Source organism: Chelon labrosus (assembly GCF_963514085.1).
Source record: "Chelon labrosus genome assembly, chromosome: 20".
In the NCBI taxonomy this organism is placed as follows: Eukaryota; Metazoa; Chordata; class Actinopteri; order Mugiliformes; family Mugilidae; genus Chelon; species Chelon labrosus.
In genome coordinates this window covers 15,402,304-15,420,181 of record NC_140353.1, presented here as the reverse complement: position 1 = coordinate 15,420,181, position 17,878 = coordinate 15,402,304, and the positions used below count along the sequence as shown (strand labels likewise).

The following is a 17,878-nucleotide window of genomic DNA, read 5'->3' as shown; positions in this document are numbered from 1 at the left end:
CAATCAGCCCAAAGGCTCGGAGACCATTTAGAGTTTTCCTCCACAGTCACCACAACACCACTGAACATTTATGGAGGCAGTTGAAGACTGAGCAAGCTGAACATTCCTCAAATCACAAGAATCTCTCAGTTGGAACATTTTTATTTTGTAGGAAAAACTGTGGTTATCACGTTCTGAACTAACTGGATTCGGTGCTGCTCGAGTGCTGCTTTCATTAAACCAAAACGAGGGCAAACTAATACTAAAATTCCTCTACATTCTTCATAGATTGAACTCTTTACTCTGATATTATAATTTTAATGACATACCTTCCATTTTAAAACAAATGCAAAGTAGAAGTGTATTCATGAGTGGTATTTAGGAGCCCACTGTACATTTACATATGCTTTTATGAGTGCATAGGTTTACTGAATTCTCTCCTGTAACCTCCTTCTCCTGTTGGCTATCCCGTGTGCATGTGTGTACCTGGTTTGTCTTTATTAATGTGAATGGCTCTTTCTAAATGAGAAGTGCTTGTTGTTCCAGGCCAAGTCTGTGGAAGAGAAGCGTCTCTGGGCTCATCAAATTAAGAGGCTCATCCTTGAGAATCACAACACCATCGTGCCACAGAGGGTAAACATCATCATCCCTCACGCAGGATTTCTTTCTCTTGTGCCTTTTCTTTAAAACACGCCGTCTGTTTCTTTTTTTTTTTTAAGGCAAAGGAAGCTATCATGGACAATTCAAACTGTAAGTGTCACAGACAGACCCGTTCAATCGTTGCCACAGCAACCAAAGATGCTGCTCACAAAACAGAAGAGTTGCTTTGTTTTCTGTGTTCAATATGGAATGCTGCTTAATTTGCCAAGAAGGCGTCGCCTGTAACCCATCCATCTGTGGGGAGAAAATAGTTTTTCTTAATTGCAGAGTGTAATGATATATCCATCTGCTGCTCAGATCCAGGGAAGTATCAGTATAGTCCAGAGAGGCTGAAGAAAGCAGAGTACTGCCAGGCTGACGACTTCCACATTGGAGGAAGAAATGGGAGGAGGAGATCAGGTAAAATACACCTGTGCACCTTTTTTACCACAAGTAACAACATTGTCGTCTGTATCTCTACTCAGCTGTCCAATTTCTAATTTCTCTCTCTTCAGAGCCGGCAAAGCAAATCATAAGGAGCACAAAAGGTTGGTACATTGTTTGTTTTTTGTTGATTTGACCGGATTTGGGCGGAGAAATGGGCATGATCATTAACAGCGGTTCAGTTTGATCCACACTCTGGCTGCTATCCAGTGGCCCCACAGTCCCCACAGCCCACTACCAAGGTTATTTTGTGTTGGATAAGAGCCGTTCACGTCTCCATTGAACTTCTCCTTTGTTCCCCTTCAAAGACACCTGGAAAACAGATCAAAAGACACACACGCGCTCACTCCCACTCCACCTCGCCCGTAATGAAGTTAATTATATGCCACACTGGTTGGAGGCTTTGTCATACACAAGCTCTTTTTAATAGTCAAATTCGGCCCTGCCCTCAGATCTACGCGTCTTCCTGTTGTCACTGATTCTAATTGGCCGCCCGCGAAAGAGAAAGTTCTCCTTTGCTCTCGGTCCAGATCAATTTTTGAACCAATGTAATGAAGAAGCAATTTTCATGTCAGCCTTCTCATTTGGGTGAAGGAGTAGGTCATCACATCCTGGCTAATTGCATCATGTCCAGTTTGAGCCTCTGAGAACAAGATGTTTTTTATCGGTATTTATCTAATCACAGGGCCTCCCTTAAGTCTGGCCCAGACTAACAACTACCTCACTCAGTCCTTGTTTGTGCAGACAGAGATTGTGTTCTGACCATAATTGCACAAGATGCATTTGGTGTTCAGGTTATTTTGTCACATAATATTTGACTTGAGCATGCTTGTTATTGACATTCTCATTTGTTTTTCTCTCTCTTCCTCCTCCTGTTTATCTTTGTTCTCCACGCAGCTGTCTTGAAGGTAAGCGTCTGAAATCCAAATGTAGTCTTTCATTAAGCATTGATATGGTTTTCCAGTCTGTTGTAGCAAAGCTGTTTACTTACTGTAGGTCACCGGGCTGTGGTGAGATATGGCTTGTGCAGGTTTGACTCAGCAGTTCAAACTTCCTATTCTAATTGGAAAAAAAGAAACCTCAACTAAAAATGAGAAATCCTTATCTGCACAGAACATACTTGGACTTCCTACGCATTGCCAAAGTCATATCTCACCCAAAGCTAAGGCTGCTTTATGTGACGTCATCCCATTTACAGCCTTGCAATCACAACATGGCTCTAGCACTGACCTTGCAATAACCAACCACATGTCTATGACTTCACGCCACAGCATGCAGACAGTGAGGGTGCGCTGCTGGGGGATAGGTGCTCCCTTCAGCCAGCCACTAGTGTCAGTATGCTGACCTCCAGTGTAGGCGAGCCCGAGGCTGAGATGCCAAGTTTGGAGGATCTAATTTCCAGAGGGGACTCTCTGGAGCAGCTAAGTCCTCCTGACAGTGACCCGAAACTGGGCTCTTCACCCAGTGATGGGGGGCTGGAGCAGGAGAAGGCAGAGGAGGAAGAGGAGGAGGTGGAGGGGGAGAGTTGCAAGGAAGATATACTGATGGGAGACGACCAGGTAGCCGACTTTGCCAGCTCAGTGCTGGCAGCCATCTCCTGCTGGCACTATAGAGCCAGGGCTTTGCTTTCTACTCACTTCACAACGGTGAGGGTTTCTGCCACCCACAGGTTTCCCATTTCCTGCTCCATTTCACCGGCATCACCGGCACTCTCTGCCACACTTTCTCCCACGCTTGCTCTCATCCCTCATTTTTGATTTTTTTTGTTTAATAAACCAAATCACAACTAACTCCTGTTACCATTTGCACTTTCCACATCAAATGCTCCAGGTCAAGCTGTTGTTTCTGAAGTGCATGGACCGATGTTCTCTAAGACTAAACATATGGGTGAAATTTAAGAGTCATTCCTGTGCATGTCTTTGCTCGGATTGTTTTGCTTTGGAGTTGAAATGATCCCCTTGTGCATGCACATTACTGTTTTCCTCTTACAATGTACTGTTTATAATTGTGTGTTGGGATATGATTGATGTTGAAGGTTATGCTGTTGAGACCATTTGCATTAGAACTAGCGGCTCAATTTGCTCTGGTAAATGTTGGTCGTCTACAAAGGTAAACGTAACCATCTAATTAAATAATTAGTATAATAACAAGAGCTTTGGTCTTTGATAATCATATTTCCTAATCATATTTCCCCTCTGAATTTTCATAATTAGGAAGTCTTTGTTAAGGTTAATTGTTGCCGCTGTATTGTTTCCTAATGATTGAATACACAGCATCTCAGTAGGAAGACTAGAATTTCACAGTGGAGTTTTCAGGGATAACGTGAAATTATAAACTTTGAACATTAAGCAGATGATTGCCTGCTGTGACAAATTGTTCTGCTTTATTCCTCATAGAATTATCTCTCTGGAGGATTTTAATTAATTCGTTTAATGCTGTTTTTTCCTTTTAGGATGATCAGAACAGAGATACTGCTGACCTGAACACTACGCCTGTCAGACAGGAGACACAGTCTTGCAGGCAGATGGAAAAATATGGGGATATGGCTGTGAAAGAAACTCCCAGCACTCAGGTACTCTATAAAGCTTAGTATAATGCTTATACGCACGTCCATTCAGTATCATTTCCACTGGTGTCTCTGAGGCCATATGACGTGTATTCACTCTATTAAAGAATGCCCATCTATTCTCACGTTCGTTGCGGAGCCTATTTTCCAGCGCATTGTATGTTTTGAATGTGACTCTTTCAGTGTATTTGCTGTCATTGTTATTTCTGTGTGAATGAGAGCGAGCGGATTCAATACTGCATTAGACTTATAAGTAAGTTTGCTGCCTAATAGCTGCTCTTTGCCACGAGCGTTTCTCTGAGGCCTATTTAAATCGTGCCTGGAGCTACGTTATTATTATGTTAGCTATCTTGGGAAATTAAAATACCACACACGTTCTGTCATCCTTTGGTCAGCACTCCCACTGAGAAAGGCAGCGGGTCCCGTCATTAGAATCTGAAACTTTGAGAAACTTCTGCATCTGAGAGTGTAGAGTGTAACTTGTTATTCTCACCTTATCTCCACCACACAGCTCCAAGCTGCAATTTTCACAAATGCAGTCATTTCAAAAGAGCAGGCAACACCTGGAAACAAATTTAGATTAACGGCAGAGTGGGGCGACATCAGCAATATGAACGCTGGTAGGGCCTCAGACATGACAAGATTCACCGCTGAACTCGCCAAGGGTAATGAAAATGGTTCAGTGAAGAGTCGTTAACAACAAGGCAGCAAATGGCATCAGTGTTTACCACACTTAGATATCGTACGTAGAAACAGGACACTGTAATGATGCTCAATTGGGCCCAATAAGATGAAACACATGCACATTTAACCGTCTAGATGACTTTGAAAAGGACGATTAAGCTAATGTGGAAAGGAGAGCACTTGCTGTTAGAATGTGTCTTATACTCATTACATCCCATTGTGCGCTCTTCTCATGTTTCAGGTCAATGTGCAGGAGCTGTGTCCTCTAGACTGTGTCCCTCAAGTGAAGACGAGCAATCAGCTGGAGGTGGATTACTCCCAACGCCCAGAGTCTCCTGTGACTCCACCTGAACAAGAAACCGAGACCCCAGAATCTCTGGATACCTCTAGAGAGACTGGAGAGGAAGAGGAAGGAGAGAGTGATTCCTCTGGTCTTCAAGCGGGGGAGACAAGTGTACTGACGAATGTGGAGCTCTCAGAAGAGGAAGAGGAGGCGCTTTCAGATAATAAAAGCATCCTGCCTTCCTCTGTGTTGGACCAGGCAAGTGTGATTGCTGACCACTTCACCAGAAGCCTATCCAGAAGGAGCAGTCTAGTTTCAGAGGACCTGGGTTCCCTGGCCTGCCCCTCGCCGTCAGTAGAGAATGACGCCTTTCAAAGCCCTTCGGCCTGCATGGACTTGGAGAAACAGACCCAAATGTTGGTCAGCTCTTCTGCGGTGCCACAGGAAGTCTCAGAGGCATCGGTTCCTGTGGATGAATCTGCGCTGGACACTGTCATTGAAGGGGAACGCGGATCCACTCTCTCCAAACGAGATCGCCTCCTCATCCACAAAATCAGGCAATACTACGAGCACGCTGAGCACAACGATGCTGACTTCAGCATCAAGCGCAGGGAAAGTCTGTCCTATATTCCAGCGGGTCTGGTCAGACAACTGAGTCGACAGCTCAACAGTATTCCCCAGGACAAGGTGGCCCATGTCCACAGGAAAGGCCTCTCTCCCAACAGGCCTACTTCTTGGTCTGTATTTGACCTTCCAGGATTAGAAAAGAGTCGAAACACTGAAACCTGTCAAAGAACTGAACCACAGAGATCCGTTGAAACCAAGGCTAGATCTCTCAGTGTCGCAGACTGTTCTATGTCAGAAGAGGAGTTCCGACCCTCATCGGACATGCTCAAGGTTTGGCAAGACATGGAAATTGAGGAGGAGAGCCAGGAAGTCGATCAGGCTGCAGAAGAGAAAGTTAGTGACTCAAGATTAGAAGCTACCCAGGATATGAACTCAAACACTTTAGATGGTATAAATGAAGAGCAGCCACCTCAGATTTTGGAAGAGTCTGAAGTAAAAACTGCCTCTGAGAGCTCCCCCGTGACATCACCTACTACGACTTCCCCAACAGTGGAGGATGGATCAGGTCAGGACACAAAGCCATCTAAGACCTCCATGTTTCAAGACAACAGCCATGTCAACCACAACCAGCTACCTAAGATCGTCAACTTCCGAACGAGCATGGATGAGGACCAGATCTTACAAGACATGGGAAAGATGAAAAACAAGGTGTTCCAGCTCGCTCGTCAGTACAGTCAGCGCATCAAAAATAACAGACCCTTAGTCTGGCAGAGGAACCGAGAAGCAGCGGGTCAAGAAGGCTTCAAGAATATGCCTGCTGTCCATGAAGAGAAGATGCAGTTGAGAAAAAGGGGTAAATGGGATGCAAATGATTGCCACAATGCTTTCTTTTGCAGTAACCTACCACTTTGACTTATGTACATGGAGAACTGAAAAGCTTTCTTTGTATGTTTTTGTGTATGTACGCAGGTAGACCCAACCTGAGGTTGCCCTGGAATGCTTCTGATCAGGCAGTCATCCCTGAAGTCTGTTCTCCAAGTCCTGTCCAGACTCCCAGCTCTGGTGCCAGCTCCCACAGCACAGTTACCTCCCCACAAAGCACACAGTCAGAGACTTTCCATTGGCCCCACGTCCAGGAGCTGCGCTCCAAATACACAGACACCTCCCACTCAAGCGTAACCCGGAGCTGCACAGCCCCAAATGGGATGCAGGAGTGCAGTAAGAACAGGTGTAATGGCTGCTCACACAAGTACAACAGCTCCTCAGACCTTCACAAAGCGCTGACAGACTGTCACAGAAAACGGTCTGAATCTTTATCCAAGGAAAAGTGTCCTGTGGTAGAGGACTGGCCCCAGAACCAGACACGGCCTCGGCAGAATCCCCTGCTGTGCAGGTGGAACTCTTTGGACCACATGCTGGGGTCTCTGCCCCTCCATGAAGTACAGAACCTTCAGGAACCTGTGAGGACCTGTCCTGCTGTCGACAAAATCCAAGACGGGGACGACCTCCTCCAGGAGGGCGTAGACAGTGCAGACAGTGCAGACAGTGCATCGACTTCAGGGAAGACCTCAGAAAGTCACCTTGTGAAAAACTTACGGGAAAAGTTCCAAAGCTTAACAATAAGCTCATGAACCTGTGTTTTTTTTAATATCAGGAACTATCAAATTCACATTTCCCTTCAGTTACCTGAACTGTTTTATCCCTCAAAAGAATGCAACTTCTTGTCTGCACAATGATTTAAGTATAGGGGGCACTGGGTGGTGATGTTGGCACCAGTGTAATATTAAAGGGATGTTATCAGTTAAACCACAAGAGGGGAACACATGTTGACATTAAAAAAGTGTATTGCAATATCTATATAGTACACTGGGCATTTGACTGCACAATACTAAGGTAAAAATGTGTATATAGTCTCTGTATCAAAGGAAAATGATTTTCTTCTTTTAATGATGTATTAGTTTCCCACCTATTGTTGGTGCTTGTGGCTGTAGTTACCACAACACTACTATCATTAACCATGTAAACTGCCAGCTGAGACTTTCAGGGGAAAAGGAAAGGGAGCTTAAGTCTCTGTCCATACACCAAAGATGGATGCCTTGTAATGCATGTGGTCACAGCAGTCATTTGCTTCCACGTTTTACTGTAGCTGCTTGTCAAAGTGTTACTGCACATCACTGGAGCTTTATTTTTCCTCGTTGTATATTTTCTTGGACATTATTTATGAAACTGTATATTTGGGAACGATTGGCCTCGTGTAAATACTTGACAAATAACAAGCCCTTTTTACTTTTCCATTCCAGGCAATACCTTGTTTCAGTTTTCCATGTTTTCAATAAAAGCAGAAATGGTAAGTTTCCACAGGTCTCCTCTTTGTTAAAGCTCGGCAACTCTATCTCCACTCTGAATCCATTTGAGCTGTGGTTGAAGTGGGTCCTAAGAGAGTGTTATTTACATCAAGCGAAACAGAAAGGAAAGCGGAGCCGGTTTTATTGCTGCGCAGTGTACATAAAGTGGGCTAGGAATGTGTTTGGTTGATAAAATGTCTATTCTAAAACGACAGGGGACGAGATGAGACGTAGCAGATCCACTTATCTAAGGAAACACCATGAAATAAACATTTTATTTATAGGATCCCGGAGACTTTTTCTAAAAACCTGCCATTTTATTGGCCTGATACTTCAAGGCCTTTACCGAGCTTCCGAGAATCACTTCTAAATGTGATTTTAAACAGGTCTTGCTCACCCACAGCATACCTATGGCAAGATAATGTAGTTGTCAAAACAAGTACTTATTGTATGTACATTACCTTTACATGTTTTATGCATAATAATGAGGTCTGTGTGCACAAACAATGGAGGTAAAGCCAATGTCAGTATAATCTGCAGGTTTGACTCTTTTAATCAGAGCATCCAGGCTGCAGCGGCTGTGCATTATTATACAGTGGGCCCATGTGAGTGTCTTTATTCATTTATCATTGCTGTATTTTATTTGAAATGACAGCACAGCCCGGCCTTAAATGAGCCTCAGTTTACTTATGGTGCGCTGTCTCTGTCTGAACTGTATCATCTTTCCGTCTAAAAGTTGCGTCAAGTCAGAAATTAACAGGCTGGCTTACACCGGAAGTCACTCATTTCTACCCTTCAACTTAAATGCTTCATCCCCTCTCCTTTTTATATCTATCTACGAGTTGTTTTAATTCTAGAAACAACGAGCAGAACTAACATCCGGTCTGCTGGCTGACTTGACGCGCGATACCCACCACAGGAGCGGAGTGAGAGACGCGCACTCGAACCAGATGCCGCCACCTCCTCCACCACCAGCAGCAGCAGCAGCAGCAGTAGATATCTTCTGGCACAACAGTGTTTAACATTTCTTTTTTTTTTTTTTTTTTCGTTTTCCCTTCCTCTTGGATTGCTACAAACAACAACAAAAAAAACCCATCACCGTCTCGTTTTCTTTAGAGGAAGAATGGGCTGCGCAATATCGGGTCTAGCAGCGAAGACGGAGTTTGCAGAGAGGAACCCAGAGGATGCTGGCGCCGCTGCGCGTCTCGACGAGGACCAGATCCAGATGATCAAGGACTCGTGGAAAGTTATCCGGGACGACATAGCCAAAGTTGGGATTATTATGTTTGTCAGGTAAGATCTTAAGGATTCAGTTTTTACATTTTGCCGCGTGTTTGTTGCATTTCAGCAAACTCTGAACTCAGAACTGAAGAAAACGTCCATTAAGTTGACTCACAGGGAAGTAAAAGCATTTGTAAATGGTGTGATAGGAGAAATTTAAGGTTTGGTACAAGATTGTTCATTCGTGTAACAATACAAGGAAGTAGTTTGATGCGTTTAAAAACAAATGCTGCAGATCTGGCAACCTAGGACACCAAGGATGTAAAATAAATCTCGGCTTTCCACTGGTTTTCTGTATCATGTATGTTTAAAAGACAAATGATGCGTTCAGGGAATCGTCTGCACGGTGCGCTCACCCTCCTGCAGCCAAAGACAAAAAGGCTCAGCAGAGGGTCTGTAAAGATGACACGGTGAGCTGACCTTTCCGCACAAAGCCAACATACCTCCACCACGTCCCTGAGCTCTTCAGGGAAAGCTTGGAGCGGAATCCTCCTCCTCCCCTTTCTTATCACTTCATATCACATCTTAACCTCATTACATTGTAACTCAGAGCTCCACTTCTGCCGTGGTACCGTGCAATTAAAGGCATCAGCCATCAGGGAAACTCATTTTATCAATTATGATGATAACCAGCGTCCGGAAAGCATCTTTGGCCCTTTGGCAGTTGGCATGGAAATAAAACAAATGAAGGAATATGGAATATGGCTAGAAGCCCAAGGGGTTGACCTTAGCGCGTTAGCCTGCATTGGATTACATGGGCTCATTGTGGGTCAGGGTTACAATAGTGACCCCGAGGCCTTCAGGGGCCTCCACCGCCTCACTGTCATTGTCACAGAAAACCAACAGATGAGAATCACAATTTCTCATCTCTGAATTTTAAGCTCGGCCCCTCGCTCCCTGGCAAGAAGGCTGCTGAATAATTTTAAAATAAAACAAAACGATGCCAATTAAAACCCCATTCGAGGCGTTTAGGGTGCCACAGTGTCTGCGCATGTTACGCATGCTTGCACTCGTGTTCACACACAGTGGAGGAAAATAACAAGCTCTCTCTCTCTACGTGTTGACGGTGCGTTGACAGCGGTGGAATCGGAGCAGTTTCCTCTCATCTGCAGGGAGAACATTTCACAGTCACTTCAATCCCGTTATAGCTTCCCTCAGACGAATAAGACGCACAAAAAAAAAAAAAAAACACCAAAAAGACCCTGCTTACACCACGCAGACGCTGAGTTTATTCCTTTAATCACGGTGCTTTCAAATGCGCACATCTCCATGCACACCTCCTGTGCGTGAGGCCTTCTCTGGGTGTACTGAGACAAAAACACAGCCTCCTCTAATTCTGCCTGAGCCGCCGTCGAAACGTGAACTTCGAAAATCAAAGAGGCCGGTCCAAAAATAAAACAAGGAGACACAATCAGCGCAACGGGCCCACGAAGACGTGTTTTAGTGCACTTAAAAAGCCCTCCACGCTCGTTCCCATTTCCTTTTGTCGGGGCCTGGTGACCGTGTCAATATATTGTATTTCTATAGACCTCTCTGCGTTATTATCATCTGCCTGTCAAAGGCCACAGAGCCACTTCATCTGCCTTGTCCATCTAGGGGCACATGTTCTCGACATCTAATGCATTTATTCATAGGGACCCACTACAGCCTTGTGTTCCAGGGTTTTTTTTTCCCTCTTGCTAGGGGCTCTGGGGGGGAAAAAAAACAGCAAATGTAGAAAGAAAAAGAGCCTGAACTGCCACAATTATTCAAATTAAAAATGAATGATCAGGCCCTCGGATGGCTACCTGTTGATATATTTTGCAATGACTATCCTCCTGCACTGATTTTTTTCCTGGGATCGAGCTCAGGATTGCCCCTGACATATTATATAGATATTATTGGCTAATAAATGTAGGGCAAAATGAAATATTGTTATTGTAACTGAATCAGCTGATAATTACATTCAATGAAAATCATGGCCGTGGAGCAGAGACGCCACTTATAGCCCGTCTGTTCCTTCTCTCCTCTCCATCCAGGCCTGGTTGCATGAGAGCGAGGCAGGACTTAAAACATGAATTAGTGTGAGAGTATGTTAATTTATTCGAATGTTTTTTTTTTGTTGTCGCTCACACATGCTTGTCAGTTACTAAGGTTATCCAGCACAAGTGTCTGCTTTGTTCTAGCGATGGGGAAGGCACATTAGTGTTGAGTTATTATCCTCCCATTGTTTGAATTGGATTGTGCATCATGGAAACAGATGAGTGGTGGATTAAGAGGGAAGAGCCGAATAAATGAGTGGAGAAACGGTGCAGATGGAAGATGGAAAGACTTTTAAAGAGGGTTCACAGTTGGGGCAAGGATGGCAGGGGATCATGTCACGGAGGCTCTGCGGGTTTTTAAGGGGAGAGTGGGCATCCAGACATCCCTCCAGCTTTAACTTGGGCTGACATTCAGCAGCCGGCTTAGCTTTGATGCCAATCATTATCATTTTCCTTCCACAGACTCCATTCTGAATAATTAAGCGTCTCAGCGTGCGGCGCAACACGACCCACATCCAGAGTTAACCGTGCACCCTCACTAATGACAGGTAGCTCAGCTGGAGACCGAAGGCATGTTTGATTGGATGGCGCCGCGTTTAAACTCCCCGGGTTGAGGAAATTTGATTGAGGTTAAATCAGAAAACCGAGGGCCCCCATCCCGGATCTGACTGCGCGGGGCGGCTCGACGCAGCTGCGGCTGTGAAATGAGGGTATGGACTGGCTGCCTAACAAACTCCCCGATCTCCCACTGCCCTGTTGCTGATGGCAGCTGCCGGTTGTGAAAACCCGAGGCGGAAGGCAGCGACGATAAGAAGAATCAGAGTAAGATCAGAAAGGGCACAATCAGATCTCTATTCAGAGTGTGGAATGGATGAAGGATGAGAGGGAAGCCTCTAATCATTCAAGTGTGCACAATCACCATCAGCCCAGGGGGGTTCCAGTAGTATGTGTGTCCATGCTGAAACTCTTGGGCTTGTGTGATCTTAGTAAAGGGGGGGGTTCATTTGTTTTGGTGTGGGAATGAACGTGACAGGCTGCTTCAGGGGAGGCTCACGGATGGCTGCTTGTTTTCTTGTCGCCTTGGCAACAGGTTGTTTGAGACCCATCCCGAATGCAAGGACGTCTTCTTCCTGTTCCGAGACGTGGAGGACCTGGAGAGGCTGCGGACCAACCGGGAGCTGAGGGCGCACGGCCTGCGGTCCGTTGGCACGCTGCACATTCACAACACATCAATACATCAGAGCTATGAACGACCCAGGCAGTGAAAGCATAGTAGTGCGTGTCACACACGGGGCAGCGGAGCATATTGACATGCAGCACACTGAGGTCAAAGCATAACCATCGCTCACTGACGGCTGTCATGAACCCTGCTGTTATGCAACAAATCTCTTTAAAAACACAGCTTGTACCAGTTTACTGTATTTGATAGGACATTTTAAATAACGTGACATATATAGTTTTGTTTTAAGTAGGCTTTTTCAGGCACAGATTATCACACATTTGGTCTTTTGTGCTGTGTTTATACTGTGGTCCCATCCTTGTTTGTACTTTCAGCCATTACAGACAGAACCTCTTCGTAGTTTTTTTTTTATCATAGATTATCATATTTTATTATTTTCTACAGTAGATTCGGTGGAATTGTCACTTGAAGGTGAACATTTAGTCAGTTTCTCTTTGACACTGAGGTCTATTGTGTGCATACAACCTCCCTTACATGGTGGTTTACTCTAAATTTACTAAAGATCGGCTGATTTCTTATGCTAGTGATGCTTTGCTCCTAACCACCCTTTTTTTTTTTCCCTTAACCAAAACCTAATTTCTTTGTTTTCCTAAATTACCTCAGCCTCCACTCATTTTCCTGGCAGAGAACGATGCGCTATGGCAGCAGGATGGCTAATGTGGGACGGCCTCAGAGTAATATGCAGACAGCTAAAGGCAATAGCTTGATTTGATGCTATTGATTCATTCTTGTTTTGTTTTTGTGGAAAATATCAACCAAACCACTCATCTGATTCTTTATGCTGATTAGATTTTTCTTTAATTTCACTGGAACAGCAGCAGATGATAAAGGCGCGCCGCACACATCGCCGTGTAACCATGAGATAAATGGCGGAGCGGAGCACCTCAGGTGGTCGTATAATCAGGGCGCCGCTGCAGACGGAAGCGCGGGGCATCCATCACAGGGCACTTGCGCGCCGTTTTCCCAGGGTGCACCGTGCCTCTCTCTGTGTTCCTCTACACATACACACGAGGCCAAAGCAGCCAATTACCGCCTGAGGACCTGGAGGTGCAGAGGGTCGGCGTGGCCTTGCGCGCACCAGCATGAGGCGGCTGCTCTCAAATCCGATGATAAGGCCAAATGGTCCTTCAAGCCGCTCCGCTCTCATGGACGCCCGGACGTAGTTAAGAGAGAGCTGAAGCGGCTCTAACCCTTTTTGGGGGCAGTTGGTTTAGCTTGTGTGTTAAACAGTGCTTGTTGAGAATGCCAATGTTGCCAACGTTCAACACAGAAGGGCATCAGTTCATAGCCGCCTAATGCTGTTTTATGATGAATCAAGTTGAGTGTTTCACTCTGAGTATTTCCATCTCTTTCAGGGTGATGTCTTTTATAGAGAAAAGTGTGGCTAGACTGGACCAGCTGGAGAGGCTGGAGGCCCTGGCACTAGAGCTGGGGAAAAGCCATTATCACTACAACGCACCACCCAAGTACTACAGTGTAAGAGCCCGATGAACCCAACAGTGCTGCTTTGTTTATAGAGGAGTGCAGCTCTTTGTTTGACTCACAGTCGTACTAAAGCCTCTAATGTCTCTGCTGAATGCTAACACACACACATGCTCTTGTAAGTGATTACAAAGATACACGTTGTTATTTGGCAGTACGTCGGAGCAGAGTTCATCTGTGCCGTGCGGCCTATCCTGAAGGAGAAGTGGACAGCAGAGCTGGAGGAGGCATGGAAGGTAGGAAATGTGTGTGCGCGCGTCTCCTCCTGCGGACGTGACTCGGAGACATTTACAGCCGGAGATTCTCGGGAGGGGAAACGCCTTGTAAAATGATCGTAATAGCTACAGGGATGGTTCGCGTCCGGCCCACATCTCATTAATGCTCCTTGTAACGTGTCAAGATGGAAACCAGCACGACATCAGCCTGACTGATGCGGAAGTTTACATCTCACTGAACCCTGAACCGTGCACGAGCGTGCTGAGAAAATGGAACATGGCTCTGTCACATCACGTTAAGTCACTCCAAGGCCCCTCGTGTTATTAATACCCAGATAATACTGCTGCTGCTTGGCGTCCATTCAGAAAAGATGCATGCACTTTCATTTGTGTTAGAGTTGAAATTCTTTGTGAGGAGGAAACGGCATAGGACGAAACAAAAAACCTGGACCAAAACAACAGGGTTTCAACCGCTTTCAGTGCTTGGGCCCTTAATTACAACATACTTAATCTTTTGTCACGTAAAAAAAATGTAAAAAAGTCTACTGGAAAATTGTTTATACTATTTTCAAGTATGTGTGACTAATAAACAGCAGATTCAAAAATACTTCACAGTTTAACCTTATAAAGACAATTTTGGAAGCTTTTTTTTAAGTAACTGACTAAATGTTTCAAAAATGAGCAATCAACTCAACCTTTGTGCATTTTTTTCCTACATTGTCTTTTTCATGAGATGGTTAAGTAGAATAGCGCCGTCTGAATACAAAAGAATCATTCATTTCCTGCCCACACACTTCAATGCTTGGATGAAAGACCGAGCGTCCACCTGTGGGAGTCCTGACCCAGTTTATTCTTTGTCGTCCAGGCTATGTTCCTGTATGTGACCGGCCTCATGAAGCAGGGATACCAGGAAGAGAGCGCCCGTCAGCGCCACCTAGCTGCCTCCCCGAAGGAAAGACCAGACAAGAGGAACACCGCGCTATGAGACGCCGCATCGCTCGTCCACAACAGACTGTTCTCCCCACTACGGCGCAGAAATGCGCACGTGTATATAGTGTATATTGACTGTCTTTGTTTTCTACATTGCTCGTGTTCAATCATAATTTGCTACTTTGTCAGAAACGGACAAAAACATGCAGTGACTTTTAACGAAGCACTTTATTTCTGAACTTAAATTCTGCTGCAGTCCTCCTCCACGAGGACAAGAGACGATACAAGAGGTCGACAACATTTTCTGACCGTGGTTGAACCTGCCTTTTACTTGTGATAAACAGAAAAGACATGATTAGAGTGGCAGCCAATCTTTTGTCTCTGTATTCATAACTTAAACATGCCTTTCAGTAAATCTACAGCTTTTTGTGCTATTTCACTTGAAACCTTGAATTAACCACGTAAACTGAAGAATACAGTATATTTCACTGCTGTTTAACAATTTAAGACAGCCAGCGGGACAGATTGGTGTTGGTATGTAAAAAAAATAAAGGGGAAATAACTTCTCGCTGTATTTCAAAAGATACAATAAAAAAAAAATGTAAAACAACATTTTATACGGTGAAATGTCACAAGAATAAATCTGATCTGTGTTTCTGAAATTCTAAATCCCCTTCAAGAAAACATTCTAATATTGTAAAATGAAATGGCCTGCTAAAGACGACGTTAGCGGGTATAAGAACATAAATAGGGACTCTTAACGATTAAATAGAAAGAGGGGCTGTTAATCATCGTGCTCGGTGCATTTGGTTCCAGAGGCAACGCCGCTGTTGCCAAACCTCAATCCGGAGCAGAAATAGTGGAGGTTCAATAAAGTTGGCTTGCTTTGAACTGCGTGAGAAATCCTCAGGTTTTCTGTTCCAAATCACCGATGGCACCAGGCAGCCAGGGATGACACGTTACCATGCAAACAATGGTGTGATATCAAAGCAGTCACCAGGTGGATTAACGGTGATCCTGAGGCCTCGAACGAACGGGGAGAAAGCCGGCTAGGGCTGCAGATCAGATGGAGTCCTCTCCCATTCCCTCAGATTGTACAGGCCAGTTCAGGTACCCAAGGTTATCTTTAAAGAGTCTGTTGCTCATTGAGTGGCTTTGGTCTTCTTGCTTTTGCTTTTCTTATCTTTCTTCTTAAGTCCATCCATGTGAGCTCTAAGGAGGTTGGAGTACGCCTGTAAAGACGAGATTAAGTGTTACAAATGGCTGATCAGAGATAGTGACAGTCTTGACAGTCTTTTATGAACATCAAGAAGAACTGATTAAGAGAAGCTGCATTTAATGACCCAGGATAATTGCCCGAAAACACAAATCTACCTACCATCTGAAACTTGATTACTTCTTTGGTGCTGACCTGAAATTTTAAGAAACAAGAATTCAGCATTAACAGCTTGTGGACAAACATTAACTAGCAAAGGCTCGTGAATCCACAAACATAATAAACTCCGTCAGCTCACCACTGTGCTAATTTTCCTCTTGCCATCAGACGCTCTGATGAGACATTTGTTATCTGCAGGCTCAAACGACTCTGTGTGGCCCTTTCTCGGCACCGGCTTGGTTCTGCCGTCATCTGGAAAGAAAAAAAATTAAAAACACAACCCGTTATAGCTGCTTTGATAGTGAAAAGGGGAACTCTACATCCTCTTTTAAATTATGCATCTTGGCTAAATCTGACTGAGAAGATCCCACTTACATTTCTTTAGCGTGATGACAACACTGCCCGATGTTCTGCACTTCTGGAAGAGCCGTGTGAGCTCAGTGAGAAACTGGACGAAAGAAAGAAGGTGTTGGTCTTAATGTTTTGGTGATCAAGTCCTAACACAGGCAGGCAGTTGTGAATGTTTTGTACTAAGGCGGATCTCAGCACAAAGAGATAGTTTACAAAGATGGCGATTACGCAATCAACTGTCTGTTCAGTAGCTAAACCTGGTCAAAAATACAGTCCAATAAAACAACCGTAGAATAGACCTTTATGAACATTAGAATGCTTTATTGGATGAGACTGAGGATGCCGCATTAAATAGTTGGCGTAAAGTCTGAATTAAGGACACTCAGAGATATTGGAGGAGTTTTTAGTTTGTAAATGATGTAAAACGGAACAATTTTAACAACTACAGTTTAGCTAAGAGTGATTTTACCAAATAAATTGCCACGTAATCTGGTGGCGAACCTACAAATTTCGAACGACTGTCATTCAGATAAATGAATGAAGTTAAAGGCGTGTTTACTTAACTCACTTCGCTTTGCTCCGCATTGGAAGACTACGTAACAGGGTGCTAACAGTCGATGTTTGACTAGTTTAGGAGCTAGCTTAACAGTTAAGCAAGAAAGAGGCCGTTACTGCCTCCATTTATGCCAGAAAGTCCAACTACTGAACACATTATACGGCTCCTTAATCAACTCTAAACCAGTGTTAGCTTCAACCTAACGTTAGCAGGCTAGTGACCCAATCATCTAACGACTAGCTTGCCTATCGTTGAGGCTATCGGCAAGCTAACTGTTGGTGAGTTAAAGCGGACAGTGTCAGTTTTTCCATTAATTATCAACAGCGACAACAGGCCTCGTTGTTGTGGGTGTAGTTTTTGTTCTTACCGAATCATTTTCAAGCAGCACCATGGTTCTGTCTTCTTTTCAGCTGTAGCGTTAGCTCACTCGCCGCAAGCTAACCGCTGGGAAGCACACGTACTACACAAGCCGAAGCCCCGCCCTGCGCCCTCACCGCGGGGGTCTACGCTGCCGTCACAGCGCCGCCTACTGTCAGGGAGGAGGTGGCGCAACAAGTAAACAGCCCCTCTGTCAGACACGGATGTAGTTTTTCTTAATGTAATGTTTTCTGACAATGGCGCGCAATACAACTAAGAATATACACTTAATTCATTAACATCATTTAACCAGTTGTTACAGATGTAAAGTATAGATGTGGTTGACAGATATGACTGCAGCAGGAACTTTAGGGGACTTTATTAAGAGGAAGTGCACATGGTCCACACTTGAAAACAAGTTAGAGCCGTCATTATCAGAGCTGTTATTTTTTTTATTCTTGGAACTGCGGCTGTGATTCTAACCAGATATGGCAGTCGTGATTACCAAGCCTGTGACAGGGGTTGTTCAGGCGCAGCAGGTTGTTCAGGTGGATGACACTGGT

The 17,878-nt window shown here is 44.6% G+C and overlaps 3 protein-coding genes across 3 annotated transcripts in view; 2 read left to right on the top strand and 1 right to left on the bottom strand.

Moving 5' to 3' along the window:
• Positions 1-7,519, top strand: part of LOC311505032 (pleckstrin homology domain-containing family G member 3-like) — a 31,035-nt gene extending 23,516 nt beyond the window's left edge. Inside the window, exons 11-18 of the mRNA XM_084568427.1 lie at positions 526-612; positions 699-729; positions 937-1,038; positions 1,134-1,177; positions 2,334-2,708; positions 3,515-3,634; positions 4,554-6,015; positions 6,132-7,519. Of these exons, the coding sequence (XP_084424553.1) occupies positions 526-612; positions 699-729; positions 937-1,038; positions 1,134-1,177; positions 2,334-2,708; positions 3,515-3,634; positions 4,554-6,015; positions 6,132-6,793 (2,883 nt within the window). The 3' untranslated portion in view covers positions 6,794-7,519. The remainder of the gene's footprint in view (positions 1-525; positions 613-698; positions 730-936; positions 1,039-1,133; positions 1,178-2,333; positions 2,709-3,514; positions 3,635-4,553; positions 6,016-6,131) is intronic.
• A 129-nt stretch (positions 7,520-7,648) lies between these two features.
• On the top strand, positions 7,649-15,544 carry xgb (x globin). Its single transcript, XM_084568425.1, has 5 exons — positions 7,649-8,800; positions 11,900-12,007; positions 13,405-13,525; positions 13,687-13,767; positions 14,612-15,544. The coding sequence occupies exons 1-5, from the start codon at positions 8,631-8,633 to the stop codon at positions 14,729-14,731; spliced, it is 600 nt and encodes a 199-aa protein (XP_084424551.1). The 5' UTR covers positions 7,649-8,630; the 3' UTR covers positions 14,732-15,544.
• On the bottom strand, positions 14,877-17,470 carry srp14 (signal recognition particle 14). Its single transcript, XM_084568426.1, has 5 exons — positions 17,326-17,470; positions 16,427-16,499; positions 16,191-16,303; positions 16,055-16,087; positions 14,877-15,908 (listed from the first exon to the last, which is right to left on the bottom strand). The coding sequence occupies exons 1-5, from the start codon at positions 17,347-17,349 to the stop codon at positions 15,819-15,821; spliced, it is 333 nt and encodes a 110-aa protein (XP_084424552.1). The 5' UTR covers positions 17,350-17,470; the 3' UTR covers positions 14,877-15,818.
• Positions 17,471-17,878: the final 408 nt, after the last annotated feature.